At 44.4% G+C, this 17600-nt stretch overlaps 4 protein-coding genes across 5 annotated transcripts; 2 read left to right on the top strand and 2 right to left on the bottom strand.

Annotated features, from left to right (window-relative positions):
• The first annotated feature begins 4 nt into the window (after nucleotides 1-4).
• Tango6 (transport and golgi organization 6) lies at nucleotides 5-3095 on the top strand. Its single transcript, XM_017242256.3, has 3 exons — nucleotides 5-167; nucleotides 223-2427; nucleotides 2485-3095. Exons 1-3 carry the CDS (start codon nucleotides 107-109, stop codon nucleotides 2985-2987), a joined length of 2769 nt encoding a protein of 922 aa, XP_017097745.2. The 5' UTR covers nucleotides 5-106; the 3' UTR covers nucleotides 2988-3095.
• On the bottom strand, nucleotides 2984-5356 carry L2HGDH (L-2-hydroxyglutarate dehydrogenase). The gene is made up of 3 exons (XM_017242258.3): nucleotides 4849-5356; nucleotides 3630-4487; nucleotides 2984-3564 (listed from the first exon to the last, which is right to left on the bottom strand). The coding sequence occupies exons 1-3, from the start codon at nucleotides 4959-4961 to the stop codon at nucleotides 3174-3176; spliced, it is 1362 nt and encodes a 453-aa protein (XP_017097747.2). The 5' UTR covers nucleotides 4962-5356; the 3' UTR covers nucleotides 2984-3173.
• Nucleotides 5357-5432: 76 nt separating this feature from the next.
• On the top strand, nucleotides 5433-8351 carry LOC108125912 (uncharacterized). 2 transcript variants are annotated; one of them, XM_070277189.1, is made up of 3 exons: nucleotides 5433-5789; nucleotides 5845-8123; nucleotides 8181-8351. In XM_070277189.1, the coding sequence occupies exons 1-2, from the start codon at nucleotides 5719-5721 to the stop codon at nucleotides 8081-8083; spliced, it is 2310 nt and encodes a 769-aa protein (XP_070133290.1). In that variant the 5' UTR covers nucleotides 5433-5718; the 3' UTR covers nucleotides 8084-8123; nucleotides 8181-8351. The 2 variants fall into 2 exon arrangements, with proteins under 2 accessions (XP_070133290.1, XP_017097746.2); XM_017242257.3 differs by having other exon boundaries at nucleotides 8178-8351.
• Nucleotides 8273-17497, bottom strand: Swip-1 (EF-hand domain-containing protein D2 homolog Swip-1). Its single transcript, XM_017242259.3, has 2 exons — nucleotides 16879-17497; nucleotides 8273-9452 (listed from the first exon to the last, which is right to left on the bottom strand). The coding sequence occupies exons 1-2, from the start codon at nucleotides 17121-17123 to the stop codon at nucleotides 9038-9040; spliced, it is 660 nt and encodes a 219-aa protein (XP_017097748.1). The 5' UTR covers nucleotides 17124-17497; the 3' UTR covers nucleotides 8273-9037.
• Between the last annotated feature and the right edge of the window lie 103 nt (nucleotides 17498-17600).

Genomic DNA, 17600 nt, shown 5'->3' with positions numbered 1-17600 from the left:
CGATTGGCGATTCTGCTCACTGCCTGCAGCCAGTGTTGGAAAATGTTGAAATGGTGGGAGCTATTTGTAAACAATAACAAACTGAATTTGCGAGTTGGCCTACAAAATGGTAAATACGGCCAAATACTTTGCTCTTCTAGAGAGTCTTAGCTTTGAGAAGGCTCTTGGTAAGTTCCGCAATGTGTTTTTATTGAAACACTCACAAATCAGACTCTCCAACAGCGAAACAGGCCACCAGCTCCAAAGCAAACACCGGCTACTTGGAAGGAAACCTCCTCGTTTTACAAAAATATGCGAAATTGAGTTTGCAGGAGCAGCTGCATGAGTTAAGCATGGATTACCAACTTACGCCTGAACAGGAATCTACAATAGATCCAGAGGCAGAACCAGTAGTATCCTATATTGTTCGATTGCAGCATGTAGTCCACTTGCTGACCAAGAATATAAACTTTCACAGCGACGCCAAGGAGGATCTTATTTCGGTGGCTCATCTGAAACTTTGCATTCAAGCCACCCAGGAGCTATCCTACTACGCCCTAAGGTGCCAGCTTCATGAAGACTTCTACAAATCCCCGATTTTCAATGAAGCTAAAGGAAAGGTTCCCGTGAATCCCGCCCTTTTGCTCCTAAGCATAAAGATCTTTGTTAATATTCTACCAATTCGGCAATTTCACATAGCCAACTCTATGGAACTGGTGCAGAGGGATCTTCTGGCGGCCATCATAAGTCTGAAGACCCTGGAAGACCATCCCGAATTGGATACAGCCATATCCTATCTCTGGCAACAGGAATCCAAGTCGGATTTCTTTAGACATGTGCTACTATTAAAAGCCACTCCTTTGTGTCCTCCTTTGGCTAAATTGCTCCATCATCAACTTCTGGAGAAGCTTCACTCCCCTCAAGGCTTTGCCAGCTTTGTGGAAGCCTTGCAACAAACTCCAAATGTGAGTCCCTCCAGAAATGCTGAAATTGTGGCTGGAATAGTGGCTAGAAAGGGATTCACTCAGTCAGCCCAGGAAAAGATGATTCAGCAAGTGCTAGAGTATTGCAGGTTCCATCTCCAGGATGCGGACAAAATGTGTGTTGGCATCCTTACCCTGAGAAGGTTTTATGACCTGAGTGAGCGGAATCAAAAGGTAATAGAGGAAGTTCTGTCCAGCCATTGGAAAACCTTGATTGATCCGGAAGACTTGATAGCGGGTCTTATTTTGATGGATCATCAGGAACTCTGCAACAGAATCCTGTTCTGGCAACATCTGTTCAGCAGTTCCAATGTGGCTTGTTTGCCCAGTAACCTCTTGATAGAATACCTACCTCTGCTACTCCAGCTGTATGATGGTTTGCCTTTGGAACTCCCTGCCAGAATCCAGATTTCTGGGCTAATATCTAGGTGTTTAGATAATAGGGAACGTGAAAACGAACTGCCGGCTGTGCTTCAGAGATTATTCAATTGGGAAATAGATGAAGAACCTGCTTGGAAGTGCCTCCACCCACGGGTTCTCATGCTCCCGTCGGCAGAACCCAATAAAATTCAAATCAAGGTGGCTCCCAGTGACTACCAAGTGGACCACGACATGGCCAGGATACTGCCAGGCTTACTGACCTCCACTTCCCACAATACCCTCATCTGTAATGTGTTCCTGGCGTTGTTATCTTACATGGTAAATGTTTTGAAAGAGAAATCCTCGTCCAGTGTGGATTTCATTTCCACAGAGTCCGAACTAAAGGACTTCTTGCATTCAAAATACCAACTCAAGCTGGATCTGCTTATAGCCCTTAACCAGTTGGTTGCTCACCAGCCATTGAGAGCTCAGTTGGCCTTGCACACGAAGGAGTTTGTGGTGATCCTGAAGGACTTACTCCATAAACGGTCTGAAGAGGAGGAAACCGCTGTCCATATACTGCTCCTTATTCTCAATCTTCTCCACGAACTCATCGAGAGCAGTGAAGAGCTTCAGCTTTCTGAAAGCAGTAGAGAACTGAAGGAGCAACTGCTGTTGTTGAAATCGGAATCTCGTAATCCCCTAATCCAGCAATCTGTTCAAACTCTACTAAACCTGCTACAAGGAGCCTGGCGTCCAAGTGATTCCCTAAAAACACAACCCTTCCAAAAGGCGCGCTCTCTTATTGAGAAGAAGGAGTCCCATCTGCAGGTCTATGGCATCCAACTAATGATGGATTTGCTGCACAAGAAGGACCCAACCACCATGGCTCAAAGCCACCTGGTCATAGCTTTGGCGCTCACCACTCTTAAGGACAAGGAATCGTACACCTTCCTGAACTGCGTGCGTCTCTTTGTGGCTCTAGTGCACGTGATGGAGTCTGAAGTTCTGGAAAAGCTGAGCGATGAGTACCTATCCGAGACTGCCGAGTTTGACTATCGACTGGTTGTGGGGGAAGCGGTCCTTAAAGTTTCCCAGGAGCTAGGTGAGTATGTTGTTCATTCATGAAGCTTTAGGTATTTAAATCTTTATAATTTTTCAGGATCTCTTTGCTATCGATACAAGGCAGTGCTCCTGCACTGCTTCATGCATGGCGCCCGCTCTCCAGTTCACGAATTTCGAATGTCTGCCTTTGCCAATCTCGCCCAGCTCTGTCGTCTGTTGGCCTTCCAAGTACACAACTTCTTCGAGGAGCTACTCCAACTAGTTAACAATGAACTGACCTCCGGGGGCTATGTTCCCTCCAAACGTGCCGCTGTTCTGGTTTTAGCAGAACTACTAAATGGCATGGAGAATCTTCTGGACTACCAGGACATGCTATTGCCCATTTATCGTTTGTTGAAAACAATTGAAGCCACTGAGTCCTGCGATCCTCAAATGCGTCAGCATGCGGCAAATGGTTTGAAAATATTAAACGAAAAATGCCGGGCCCTGATTCAATCCAGTATGGAAGAGCAATCCCTGCAGAAGCAGATCAAGGTGCTGGGCATCAAGGATGATAATCCTAAACCTAGAAAAAACCGACACATCCTGGAACTAAATTAAGATAGTATAAGCTTTAATTGTGATTTTAGAGTAGTAATTTTTTAAAAAGAGTTATATTTGTCTATTTTTTTGTATGAAAAAATATCCTTCGTGACTTACAACGAGAAATGCAAACTATTCATCTAAATGATGGCATTTTTAAGGACAAATGTGGTCTGGACTATTTCGTTTTTGGATTACTAGCGTTTACTTCTTTCCAATCGAGAACTCTTTCTCAATCTTGTCGGCAATCATCTTGGCAATGGCCAAGCTGCTGGTGGCGCCTGGCGACGGAGCATTTCGGCAGTGGAGCACCCGCTTGGCCAATGCTCCCGATCCCTCGCCGCGATCGAAGACAAAGTCATCCACCAGGTTACCGTCCAGGTCCATGGCCTGGGCCCGAACTCCGGCTGGGCCACGCTGAATGTCGTACTCCGTGATGTCGGGGATGTACTTCTGCAGGGCTTTCACTTGCAGGTTGATGAACCACGACTTGGACATCTCGCTCAGGCCGAAGCCGATGTACTTGCTGGCCATTTTGACAAAGCCAGGGTATCTCAAGGCATCGAGTAGCTCCAGGATGTTGATGTCGCCCCAACTGGATGAGGAGAAAAGGGTATTTTCATTAATCTTCCTTTCATATATCTATCCCTTAAGACTCACGTGTATCCCTCTCGTTTCAGGGCGAGCACTGCATTGGGTCCCAACCAGATGGAACCATCCATGCGCGGCGTAAAATGAACACCCAGGAAGGGGAATCGCGGATCGGGAACTGGATAAATGTTACCCTTGACCATGTGCTGCTTCTCCTTCGAGAGCAAAAGGTACTCGCCACGGAAGGGCACAATCCGAGGATCCCGGGGACAACCAGTCTTCTCGGCCAGCAGATCTGACTGCAGTCCTCCGCAGGTCAGGACGTTCTTGGTCCTCACTGTCTGACCTGGCTTAGCGCCATGGATGGTCACTGGGTAGTCAGTGCCCTCCTTGGTTTCGCTAAACTTGCTGACATTGTAGTCCAGGAAGATGCGGCCGCCGGCCTTCTTGATGTCCTCGCCGTAGTATTGGGTCACCAGACCCCAGTCCACGATTCCGGTATGCGGACTGTGAAGCGCCTTGAGACCCTGGCAATAGGGCTCGATCTCCTGAATCTCAGATCCTTCAATCATTCGCAGATCCGGGACGTTGTTGGCAATACCACGCTTCTCTAGGTCACCCAGGAGCTTCACCTCCTTTTCGTCGGTGGCCACGATCAGCTTGCCGCACTTCTTGTATGGAATCTTCCGCTCATCCAAGTAGGCATAGGCCAGATGCATTCCCTCCACGCAGAGCTTGGCTTTGAGGGTGCCTGGCTTGTAGTAGATACCGGCATGGATCACTCCGGAGTTGTGTCCGCTCTGGTGGGTGGCCAGTTTGGATTCCTTTTCGAGAACTGCCACCTTGAGGGTGGGGTGGCGCAGGAGGATCTCACGGGCAGAGGCGGTACCCACAATACCACCTCCCACCACAACCAAATCATATTCTCTGTGAGGAGAAGACGAAGAAATTATCACAGGTTCGGGTTTAAAGATTAAAGTGAGATTCTAAGAAAATCTAGTAACTAAGTAGGCCTATATTAAGTAAATAATATATGACATTTAGTATAAAATTCAACAGCTATATGTAACTTAGCACCTCCCAATAGCTTTTTTTTCTCTGTTTACATAACTCTGTTTTAAAAAAAGTATTCATCAGGCATCTGTCAGAACTTGTATCTGTATCTTATCCGCATTGTAAAACCCCCAAAAAGTATCTCAATCTTAAAACCTCGAAAGTATCTGAAGACCATAAGAATATTCTCAAAGGAGAGAGCTAGATTCTTATCTGAATCCCACAAAGAACTCACCCGCTGCTCGCGTCGCCGTGTTGGAAGCGATTCTGGGTCGCCACCTGGGCAACGCCGCCCACATTGAGGAGTCCTCTCCTCGCTCCCTGCACCAACTGTCGCACCTGGGCCATTTCTCTCGCTTTCTCCTTTTCCTTTCACCGTCCGCACGCTCGTGGAATTCGGTTTATTAGCTTGGCTGCCAACAAAGACCTTGCTTGACCTTGGCTCCGCCCCTCACAATTTGTGCGTACAGCTCGCCGCCCGCGAATCGACAGACTGATTTTTTGGATTCGTGAATCCGTGGAACTTTTCCGTGCCGCGAGAGAAAAATAAATATGCTCGCGGGCACGGGCTGAGCATCTAAAGTAAACTCATGAAGTCGCTAATTGATAAGTGTTCAGGGTAGTGAGTGGGTCAGGGGGATGGTGGGTGGCGTTGGGGCCGCGGGGCTGGTCAGCTGTTCGATTTGTTGATAAGCCAACAGAGGGACCAGCTGGCAGTATCCTCAAGTGGTCTCCTCATATGGGGTGTCCCAAGATTGAGGATATTAGGAAATATGCGATTTTGTGTTGATTTCAGATAGGGTTTATACCTTACATTTTGAATAACGATAATAATTTTATTAACAAAGCCAAAGGGAAAAGCTTAAAATATTTAAAAGTTTTAAACATATGTTTTAAAAATAAATTTTTAAAAAAGTTCAGTTTGAAATTTTAAAAGTGTAGTTTCCATCCCTGGGAAATCCGCGACTTATCCAACACTGTCAGCCAAAACATCAACAGAAAAACAGCTGATTTTCACAACAAAATTTTAAGGAATTTGCAAAGCCGACTGTTTTTTATAAACAAACATTTTATTAATAAAATTAATCATTAAGGACTCTCCACTATGCCCGCCCACTGTGCGGTGGTCAATTGCAGCGACAAATATGTGCATTCCGGCAGCATATCTTTCCACAGGTAATCGAAATTCTGATTTCCAATATCTTCCGACATTTAACACATTCCAATAAAGATTCCCCTTTAAGCGGAAGGATCTCCTGCAAAAGTGGAAGGACTTTACCCAACGGAGTGGCCAGTGGATGCCCTCAAAGTGGAGTGCCGTCTGCAGTCGTCATTTTGTAGACGCTGACTTCAACTGCTGCAACAACCGGAAAACCCTTAAAAAGAACGCAGTGCCCACGGTGCGGGTTCCCGAAGAGGATGGCCTGAATGTTATGGTAGAACAGGTGCCAACAGGCAATAGAACGCTGGCCAAGCCAACCCTGTCAAGTGCGGCAGAGCCACCACCTTCTTCAAGCTCCAAATGCACTTGCCGTTTCTGCGGCTCCTCCGCCACGAATTGTTCTTCTTTTGAGAAAAGCTTCGAGCTGTTTGGCATGATCCAAAAGTGCTTTCCCACTCTACAGATTCAGCAGGATGACACCCTGCCGAAGGATATTTGTGTGGACTGCTACCGCCAACTGGAACGTTTCTCGAAGTTCATCGACGTGGTGATGCAAACCCAGAGCGAGCTTCAGCGGAAATATCGCCGTCAATTGAAGATCAAACAGGAGCCTTTAGTGCGGGTGAAGCAGGAGGCCAGCGACAATCTGGACAACCTTTTTCCGGATGAACTGGACATGGGCCTGGAGCAGGACGAGGGCTGTGACCATGAGGAAACCGAGCAGAAGTTCCAGTTTTGTGACTTCCCAGTTCTGAACACCCAGGACATTATCAACAACTGTGATATCATGGAGATTATTAACCTGGACGACCCGTTCATCAATATACCCGACGATGCAGATGTGGGGCTCTCGGAGAGATCTCAACCTCTGCGATCGGCGAATGAAATGCTGCAGTCTGAGATGCTAACAGAGGAGCACAATTATGCCAAGGAGGATTGGCCCTTTCCTCCGGACCAGTACAAAAAAGAGAAGCTGGAGGGCGCAGATGCGGCACCGGAGCCTGCTCCACCACCACCGGCTCCTCCTCCTTCAGCTCCGCCAGTGGTTCCCCTGTCCTTGCCCGATGATCTTCCGCCCTCGGATACTCGTTCTTGCAAGCCCATAGTTACAAACGTCAGCCAGATACCGAATCCCCTGATCTGTGAGCTGCTACCGCCCCCTGCCGCTCCTCCGAGCACCAAGCCCAACATTGTGGTCTTGAACGACAGTGTGGTCAAGTCCTCCGCCGCTTTTCGGCTCCACAATTGTACCCTTTGCACCGCCAAGTTCATCACCTTGGATAGCCTGAATCAGCATTACAATAGCAATCATGGAAATCCCATGCCCATGGTCAGTGTGCCGCCCTTGAACATCGGACTTCCCAACTTGGCAGCAACTCCTCCCATGAAACTGGAGGGCAACAGGGCCCTTGTGTTGGCAGAGCATCTGGAATACTGGCAGCCAGAGTGGCAGAATAGTCATGTGGCCATCCAGCCAAAGAAGAAGATCGACATCCTGGACATGCAAAGTAGTTTCCTGCATCACAAGGACCTCATACCGGCAGCCACGCAGTTGCAAGCACCTGCTCCCGATCCTGAACTGATTGCTGTGACGGCCAACTACGCTAAACTGGCTGCCAGGTACCAGAAGCTAATGGCCAAGTGCAAGAAGCTGAAGGCGCCCAGAAAACGTAAACGCAAGTCCCACGGCTGCAGGATGTGCAGGCGAAGATTCCCCAGCTTGGGCAAACTATTCCACCATCGTCGCCTGAAAGGCCACTATGTGAAGAGGAAACCCAGGTTCTTCGGGCGCTGCTGCGGTTGTTTGAAGATATTCCTCTCTCGGCTGGCACTGCGCCAGCATATGCGCTACATCTGCCAGTCCCTGTCCTTGAGGAACAACCGCCGCCTGCAGAGCTTCAAGTGTCGCCACTGCCAGGCGATTGCGTTTGCCCATTGGCGCCTCTATCGCCGCCACGAGCTCAAGTGCCGGCCGCGGAAATCCAAGCCGAAGGTGCCGATGCCGCCCAGCCGGAAAAAGAAAGTTGCGTCCGTCCAAAATTTCACTTGTGATCTGTGCAAGAAATCGTTTGGGTCGGTGAACGGTCTGCGCCAGCATGTCATCACACATTCAACGGAGCGGCAGCACAAGTGCGGCATCTGCAACAGGGTCTTCAAGCGGCGCAACGGTCTGTCGCAGCACATTAAGGGCTACCACCTGCAGCTCAAGCCGCACGAGTGTCCTGTGTGTCAGCATCGTTACGCCCTGAAATGTGATATGCTGCGATGCAAGCATTCGCTGCGACGAGGACCAGTAGCTGGAGAATGAGGCACCAATCCGCAATGGCCTTTAAACTGTGATATTTGGAGTAAGTTACCATAAAACCTATACCTATAAAATGTTGTAATGCTCTCTTCTCTAGCAGACACCATGGAGCGCTTAGCTGGTGGCCTGCCAAGTGGCCTAAAGAGCTCCCAGCGGGAAGCGGGATTGTGGCCAATTGAAACTCCCACGCGATTCATATGATTTTGTATTATATACATTTATTTGTTTAAATTGCAGTATAAGTTCTTGTATTAAACGCTCTCTAAAAGTATGTGTATTCTTTGTATTCTGTAGTATTTAATGCATTATAGTATTGCTTTTTATTGCTAAACTTTAAACACGAAATACTGAAATGAAAGCTTGAACGCATATTCCACTTATTCCGACAACAACACAGGTGTATTTATGTACAAATTAGGTTTGAATTTTTCGCTTAAAACAACTATCCCTTTTTTTAAACAATAATTAAAATCATAATGAAAATAAAAATGGCACTACCAGTTAGAAAGAATCGAAAGAATTCATCAAAACTAAAGGTACAAGTTCAACAAATAAGAAGATTACGCAACACCAGATATTTCAAAGAGTTCTTAAGCTAAAAACATTCTTCTTAAAACTAAAGGTTAATTATAAATTACGCTTTTGGTATGATCGTTATCTATGTGTACGTATGCATGAATATGAGGACTGGAAGTGGTCTGACTTGGTTTCCCTTCTGGAGTAGCTATTCTTCTTCCAAGTCCCTTCGTCAATGGGACCACTCCAGTAGTAGGTGTGTATATATGAGACGATTAGTATGGATATCAATTATTTTATGTGATGCTTGAAAAATGCCTGCAGCTTGTACGAAGCGTCTCCGGTCTCCCTAGGTTCTTCTATAGGTCCACATTCCATTTAACCTACGCCAAATAATTACTCGCTAGACTACCGCTAGGATAATGGTGCTGGGATCCAGGTCTACTGGAAGATAGCCGCCCGCTGCTGGAACTGCTGGCGCCGCTGGGCCCGCTCCTCCTCCTCGCGCCGGCGCTCCTCCTGCTCGGCCCGGATCTCGTCGTGGAACTTGTTCGTCCTCAGCTGCTGTTCAATCTTCGCCTCGAAGAAGTTCTTGGCTCCGCTCACGCCCACCTGCTCCACATCGATCTCCGTCAGACGGGCCAGCTGGTTGAGCCCCGAATCCGAGTCCAGTTCTCCGGCTCCGGCCTTGCGGTAGATGAGTAGGAACTCCCTGAAGGAGATCTTGCCATCATGGTCCTCGTCCACCTCGGCGATCATTTTCTTCAGCCCGAGATGGGTCTGGGGGGCGCCAAGCTTCTCCATCATGAACTTGAGCTCCTGCAGATCCAAGAAGCCATCCCGAGCAGTGTCGTAGCTGGAAGAATCAAAGAGATATAGTTTTATTATCATGTTAAATGGTAACTGGTATGGTAACCTAATCCTCTAAAGAATTGGTCAGCAGTTTGGAAACCAGAGGCCAACAGATAAGTGTCTCTGGTCATTGACCAAGCCAGAAACACGAGACTGGCGAGGCCGCCAATGTCGGGGATTAGGAATCGATAATGCAAACGTGGGTGCAGTGGCGTCAGAGGTCGCGTGGCACCCTCCCGCCGGCTAGTGGGTGTGTGTGGGTGGGTGGGAAACCAGAGCTCGTCGTGGCAAGTCAACCCAATTTCATGCTAAATTGGCAAACAACAGAGGCAGGCAAGACTATAGCATACATGTCGCATAAATTATACTTTTGTTTATTTAAAATACAAAAGGAAATTATAATGATGGTGGTTATGATTTAATTAAATAATTTGCATCTTAAAAGAAATTATTAAATAGTAGAGTTTTGATTTAAAAAATTGACTAAAGTATTATATAATATATTGTATTTGATTTTCAATTAAAAATCTGAACCTCATGACTAATAATCTGCCAACAAGTGTCTTTCGGGCTTAATCCGCCACCCAGTGGGACAATTTTTGGATAGCATTTGCATCATGATTTCCACTTAACCCATTCCATCAGATACATCCATGGGTTCGACGACCGAAATCGGCAAGTCAAGAGTTCAAACGGCGACACTTCCGCCCAAAAGTCCAAATAGTGTGGGCAGGAAATCGCGATGAAAATGTAAATAAAGCCCATTTACTATTTAATTGTGTAATATATTATAAAAGAGAAAATGCGGCAGAAGCGGCAGTCGCGTGTTGCTGTTGTCGGCAGATGAGCAACCAGCAACCAGCAGCTTGCAACATGCCACAAGCAGCAGCAACAGCAGCAGCTGCCGCCAGCTTCCAAATCGACCTTGCCGGTTAGTCGAAGGATGTTGGTTAGTCGGAAACTTGTTCAACTAGTTGGCTAGTTGGCTAAAAATACGCAACTTCAAGAGCCAGCTAAGGAAGCAGCAACTACTTCACAGATACTCCCATGACAATAACCAGATACAGATACACACACTATACACTAACACTGTTGTGTAGTTATCCAATAATTGAAACTGAAAGTTTCGATTTCTCGTTCGCCTAGAAGAGGCGGCTTATAATGACGAAATATCTATTAGATTACAACAACCAGCAGCGGCAATTGTATCTAAGTAGTTTCGCTTTCATTTTCACTTATAATTGTATTTATTTATCGACAACAAAAATGATTTTCTTACAAAAGAAACTAAAAGATAGTTAATTAAAGAGTGAAAGTAATTAAGCACGAGGGGGAATCATCTCTCTAGCGTGTCTGGAAGTGTCACCTTTTCTCATTTTGGCCATCATCTCGAGTTGGGCAATTAATTGTGGCCACTGTTACGCTATCGCCTATGCCGCCTTTTTTAATTAACCAACAATTGCAAGTCAGTTGCGTCAATGCGACAATTGGTGTCTCGGTTGGGTTATGTTTTTACTTTTCTCCAGCAAGGTATTTATTTTTCAATTAATGGGGGGAGAGGTGTTGTGGTTTGGAATTCCATTCAGCTTGATTTTATTAAATTATTAGTTAAAATAAAGATATTAGAGTCTTAAAAGGTGTTAATAATTATATGACTAGTCTCAGCTTGGTCTTAAAAAACACCTCTTTCTTTAGTCAAGAGTTGAAATCTCTAAAAATCTATATAGATTTTTATTAAATCTTAAACACACACCTGCTGTGCTGGCATCCCCACCGGATTTAGCCCCAAATTCTTTATTGATTGTTTTCATTTCATTAAATCCAAAAAAAAATAGAAAAAAACTTCACACGCTGAGCTGTTTTTGGGGGTGTTGGTTGAACACTTTTCTGCCTCATTGCATGCCGCTTGTTGTTGCGGCAGGGCCATATGCTATATGGCTCTATACCTCTATAGCTATATAGCTCTATAGCTTATAGTATGCATGCGATTTTCATTTTCTTTATCGTTTTTTCGTGTACAGTTCAACAAATAACGGGGTCAGCTGGCCATTGTTGTTAGTGGTGTTGTTGTTTATGCTACATGCCGCAATTTGCATCGTAAATTTATCTATGGATGTGCCACTAGTAGTACCCTAAGCGGTAAACAAGTGCGGTGGAAATAATAGAACCAGATTTTAGATATTGTTTATTTTTAAGAGTCTTAGATTTTTATTATTTTAAAGGTTTATTTTTTATAGTTATCCCTATATTTCTACCTCATACTGTAAGCCTTGTAAACTGCAATTACTTTATTAAACCCAACATACATAGTATCTCTACTATTAGCAACATAATGCCTTCAAAGTTGCAACTTGCAACTCGTATGTTGAATGGAGTCTATTTTTTTGTCTGTGCCCCTGATGTTCAAGCGGGTTAATGCCAAAGGGAGTCTAATTCCGATTCCGATTCATTCAAAAAAAAAAGTATGAAGTTCTTGAACTTTATGGTAACGGTTTCCATTGTTTGCCGCAAAAGCGATTTAAATTCAGAGCGGGTCTTGGCGGGGTCTTGAGTTTCATCATTATATTGATGTGGGGACTATGAATAAAGGTATCAGGTACATGGGTATACCCCCTGCCCATTTGTAAAAGCAATGTCTTGCATACGCAATGGCTTGTTTATTTCGATCGTCTGGATCGTCTCACTCACCTGACGGTTTCCCAAACATGCACCTGTTCATGTGGCCTAGACAAACAGACACTCAGTCGTATATACAGATATACCATAAAGGTATGGGATATGTAAAATGGTAAAATCATTAAAATGCATGACTAGTGGCCTGAAGAACCTCCATTAAATGCTATTACTGCCTCTCGATGTACTTTACATTAATTTCCTTTTTTTATTAGACCTTTAAGGAGGTCTCCTGGTTAGAACTCCTAATAAAATATGTGCTGGGCTGCCCAAAAATAAACTCGCCATATTGTTGACATTTCGAAAGTGGAGCAAACACAGCCAGAAGTGAGAAATCGTTGCGTGGGTCGGGCCTTGTTTGATTATTTTTAAATGTTGCACGAACTGAAGAGCAGTGTGGCACGCATAAGAACGAGAGTGGCGAGTCCAGCAACTACTACGATATGGGGGAACAATGAATTAATGCAATGACTAATTGCAACAAGTTGTGGACACAATGGACACTGCATGAGTGATGATGACTCGTACACATAATTTGATATTTCCTCAATTGAGTGGACACTAGCTAGTGAAGCCACAGCAATAACAAATGTGGCACGATCATACAGTTGCGGTTAATGAATCAGGGTTTTTTAATAATATAATAATTATAATAATGGTCTTTGATTAATCATATTTATACATTTTATTTAATAGACTCTTTAATAAGTAATATTTTATAGAAATGTTTATTGAAATATATCCCTAATTTATTGGCCTCTCGTGTGATTGTCGCTTCAAATCCCATCACAATGAAGCCTCCTCCATGGTGGGGGCCACACACACTCGCCTGTCATTGGCTCTCCTTTGTCAGATAGTTGACTGTGGCATTACTTGGTATTATTTTCCTTTGGCGTGTTTTGTGGACATGCCAGACTGCCCGTCGCCTGCAATCCCACAGCTGCTGAATTGCGATTTTTTTCGATTTTTTTTTGGCCAAATGCATAAAGGTCGCGCACATGTGTGCGGAAATACATGCTCTCTGGCGGGTAATTACCATTCGGAGGCTGCAGCCGGAAATTAGGTATCGATCGTCCGAAAACTTGCTTTACCAGCAACCTCCTCAATACCTCACAATACAGCCGATTAGAGTCAATGAACCTAGGCCCAGTGCAGTGCATAGTTGGTGGGTAAGCCCACCTCCAAGGACCCTGCAATCGTCCCGAAATGTGCAATGAAATCAACAACCCTTGCAAGGCCTATATGAGTGATTTGCATAAGGGGTTATGCCCGAGTAATGGGTGGTGGCTATGGCTATGGCTATGGCAACTTAATTAAAAGTTCTCCTCGCCATTTGCCACTCGCCACTGTGGCCGCAATAAAAAAGCCCATCCGGACACACTGAACAGAATTCCTCCCCTAGAATTGTAAAGTGCGTGCGAGTGCTTGGCTTTTGTCCATGAACTCAGAATTGTAACCAGAGCGACGACAGCCAACGATACTAGTAGCACTGCCATCGATGCCAAATAGCACCCCTTGGCCAGACCAGGGGAGGCGCACAAAGAAGCTTTACACCCACAGTGCTCCCTCCATAAATGGACGGCTTAATTGGGTCTATTTTAGAGCTTCAATAAAGCCAAGAGTTGGTTAACCTTCCAAGAACATTCTCGATATAAGCAATGCTGGGGGTCATATATAGAAATCATGGATTGAAGGGGTTTTTTTAGAAAAAGATGAAAAATTACGATCGAAAATTGAATTCCTAGGTTTTTATGGAAAATGACGGGGAATAGATTTAGAAATTGTTTAAAGTATTCCTTTCAAGAACCGGATGAAAGTTCTGGATAATAAGGGTACTGTAGCAGGCCATGTATGGTGATCATGGATTCCCCAAGGGGTTCTACCAGAAAAATCAAAAAATATATTTCTCGAAAATTTTGATTATGAGGGTCATGGGTTAGGATTCAGGTTGATAGGTATTCCGTTTAAAGTATTCGTTTTTACATGAAAATTATGGGAGCTATGGGCATTTCAGGTGGCCATATATAAAAACCATGGAACCCTACAAGGGGTTCTATCAGAATAATGTGAAAAATATGTATCAAAAATGTTTTTCAGAGAATTGGCTTCAGAACGATATGGAATCTATCTAAAAACTGATTGAGATATTCCTTTCAAGGATAGGATGAAAGTTGTGGAAGATATGAGTGTCTCAGGGGGGCATTTATGAAAATCCTGGACATTGCAAGTAAGGTTCCATCAGTAAGATTTTTAAAAATATTTATCGAAAAATATTTTATGAGAATTTAATGTAGAATGATAGAGAATCGACCTACAAATATTTTGAGGTAATCTTTTAGGAAATAGGATAGAAGTTGTAGATTTTAGGAGCATTGCAGGGGGTCTCCAAAGGCCTCCAAGAAAAGTAATTCCAACTAGAGTGCTGAGACTAAAGATATTTTTTTATATTTCAAAAATATGCAGTGTGAAATGAATCTATTTGAAGTTAAATCTAATAGAAAATGAAAAAAAATAGTAGTTTAGTTTATTTTCAACATTTATAGAACTGAATCTACGAAAGAACCAGTTACAGTATTACCACTGTACTTCACTGTACTCTCTACTTCACTTTATGCAAAATTGAATAAAATGTACTTACTTCCAGACTTTATTTATGATACCCCCATGAAGTCTTTGGTGGTGGGTTTCTCCCAAGTTTGACCAGGGATTGTAGCTTATCTCCAGAAAACAGACGATGAATCCCACACATGGAGATGACACTACTCCCCCGGGATGATTAATATTTGTTAGCATTTAAAGGCGCCATAAAGTACATGATCGATACAGTTCTTTGGTTTATTATCGCCAGCCGGAAGTTGGGGCCAGTTGGGCAATGAAAGCCAGCCGACATCCGTGCGGAAAATGGCGCATTATGGGAGGAAAGTAATCAGGAAACTAACAAACAAAAAACCAAAGACGCTATAAAGCGGGCGTGGGATGTAACTATATATATAATTTTATATTCCATATGAGCGATTAAACATGGGCTGGGTCATGGGTCCGGCAATCTGCCTCGTGTACTTATCGTTTTGGGAAGTTTCAGAATGCCTTTTCGCTCTAAAATGCTATGACGTCTTAGGGCAGACACATATATGTATGGTAATATTATTTGTTTATCCGGAAAGCGATTCGGTCTGAATCAGTTGCGATTTGTTTATACAAATTGTTTTGTGAAACACAATTTAATGCGTGACTCAGGCAACGATTTGCTTTCGATTCTTGGGTGGAATCGCCATAGCGTGTATTAATTAAAGTGTTTCAGGTTTTTGAATTTGCAAGTTTAGTGTTTAGCGTTCAACGTGACTGGAAATGCCAAGATCCGAGTACCTTAGCTTTTATCCGGTTTTTTTCGTTGGAAGATGGACCCCAGAAGTGGGGTCTAAAACTTGACATTTGTTGGGGAATAAAAAAGTCTACTTAAGTTTAAATTACGTGAGATATTCTAGTTATTTAGCTAGAGATTTTATTGTATAATCATAGCTTTACTTGTCTCTGGCCATATCCACTCTCATCAACCGTATTTGCCCATTGCATTAGCTAATAGTAGTAGACCAAAAGTCACTCCGGCTCTTGGCCATCTACCATTTGTGGCTCAAACGGAAAATATTTCCCAGACAGCCTGGAGTTGATTTTTTTTGCTGTTGAAGCTTTTGGTTTACAATTGCAGAGCACGTTCGCAGAGCCATAAGGCCATAATGCAGGCAGTATTCGGTTTTGACAATCTGCCAGACTACGATGACCCAGATGCAGAGGAAGCCCCGATTCCAGGGGAGGAGATGGCCCTTACATTCTCCAATGAATGCTGGCTGAGATGATTCAGCCCCACCTCCGGTCAGTTAAAAGTTGAATCAGTCTAAAGTGCGACAGGTGCTTCTCTGCGAATTCCAGGTATAATCAAGACAGATAATTTGGGATGAGGATGAGATAGCTTATCAAGCCAGAGAGACGTTCTACGGCTACGTGACAAGTACGAGAATTTGAATAACAATTTTCAGAGGTGTAATCTAGCATAACATTGCGCAATAGTAGTCCAACTGCGGTTGATTGGACGAAATCCGATCCGATCCGATCCGGACTATCATAGCAAAACTAGGAAAATGTGGTTTAGAGACCTAGGAACCTTTGAAAACACTTTGTTGACGTTGTCGGATGGTAATTGAAAACCGTTCACAAGTACGGCCATAAATACAGATGAGACCCACTCTAACTGAAATCCTAGACAATGTTTTGAAATGTGAGCCAAAAAAAATATAAAAAATATGGTATGAATTTAATATGAATTTTATTTAAAAAAAAAATCTGTTATAGCCATGCTGACCTGTAGTGTAATAATTGAATTCGTTTGAAAGTGTTAAGGCAGAAAGCTACTTTTGACTCATGATCCGTGTGGCGGGAGCGGGAGCCCGACTTGGGGCCTCGGGGAATTGTGACTTGTGGCTGCGACGACAACGTTTCCACCCAAACTGTGAGTCATGCCCCATTGCACTTGCTGGAAAACCAGAGGGACTCGGAGGAGGAGGAGGAGGAGCTGAGCAGTAAATGCAATTTAAATGCCCATTAGGCGCATGAGTTTTATGTTGCCAAGCTAATGAGACGCGAATGCGGTGAGAAGCCTGGGAAAGTGGCCCTACCAGGTGAAAGACAGGGGGGGGGGGGAGGATTCAAAATCAATTATTTTCCATAGCTATAGAAACCTATACCAATTGGCCTTGACTTACGTATTGAAGGTCTTCTGGTAGTCCTTGATCTGCTTCCTGGAGAACTCATGGAACTCGGTGTACACATTAACCACCTTGAAGGTGCGCGGCACTTCGATGCCCGCCTCCTGCGAGTCCATGATCTCCTGCCGCCGGTTCAGAATGTGCGTCAGCTCGGAGCTGTCCGTGTTGGTGGTACTGGCGGTGGTACTGTCGTCCACACTGCCATTTCGCGAGGCCGAGGAGGCGTTCGAGGAAACTGACATTTCGGCGAGTTGGTTGATTTACTTTGCGGAGGTGGAGCTGTGCTGGAATGTCACTGTTTTTTTTTTGTTGTTTTCTTTGCTTTTTCGGCACACCCTAATACAAGGACAGCAGCTCAAAGAGGAGATGTCGGGATACACACACAACGCCAACGGGATGCGCCAGAAAAACACACACAACAAACACTGAAGCTTATAATAAAAAAGCTGATGCGCGGGCGTTGCCTCGAGTCCTGTTTTGGCTAAAAATGCTCGAAAAACTGCGTTTCAGTCGTCACGAAAGCCGGTTGTCTTATTGTGCACTTGTTTTTCTATGTTTCACGGAATGCGCGCTACCTCGAATTGAACGGTCGGTCGGTGGAACAGTGGGGTTTTGTTTGTTTTCAAAAAAATGTTTTCAGGGCTACATAAGTGTTTTTCCCCTACTTAAAATTTTCAAGAATTTTCTACTTTCAAACCTCTGGTCACACTGAAAACTTT

Source organism: Drosophila bipectinata, chromosome 2L, assembly GCF_030179905.1.
Source record: "Drosophila bipectinata strain 14024-0381.07 chromosome 2L, DbipHiC1v2, whole genome shotgun sequence".
Classification (NCBI taxonomy): Eukaryota; Metazoa; Arthropoda; class Insecta; order Diptera; family Drosophilidae; genus Drosophila; species Drosophila bipectinata.
Note: the sequence above shows the minus strand (reverse complement) of the source record. Positions and strands in the feature narration are given on the sequence as shown.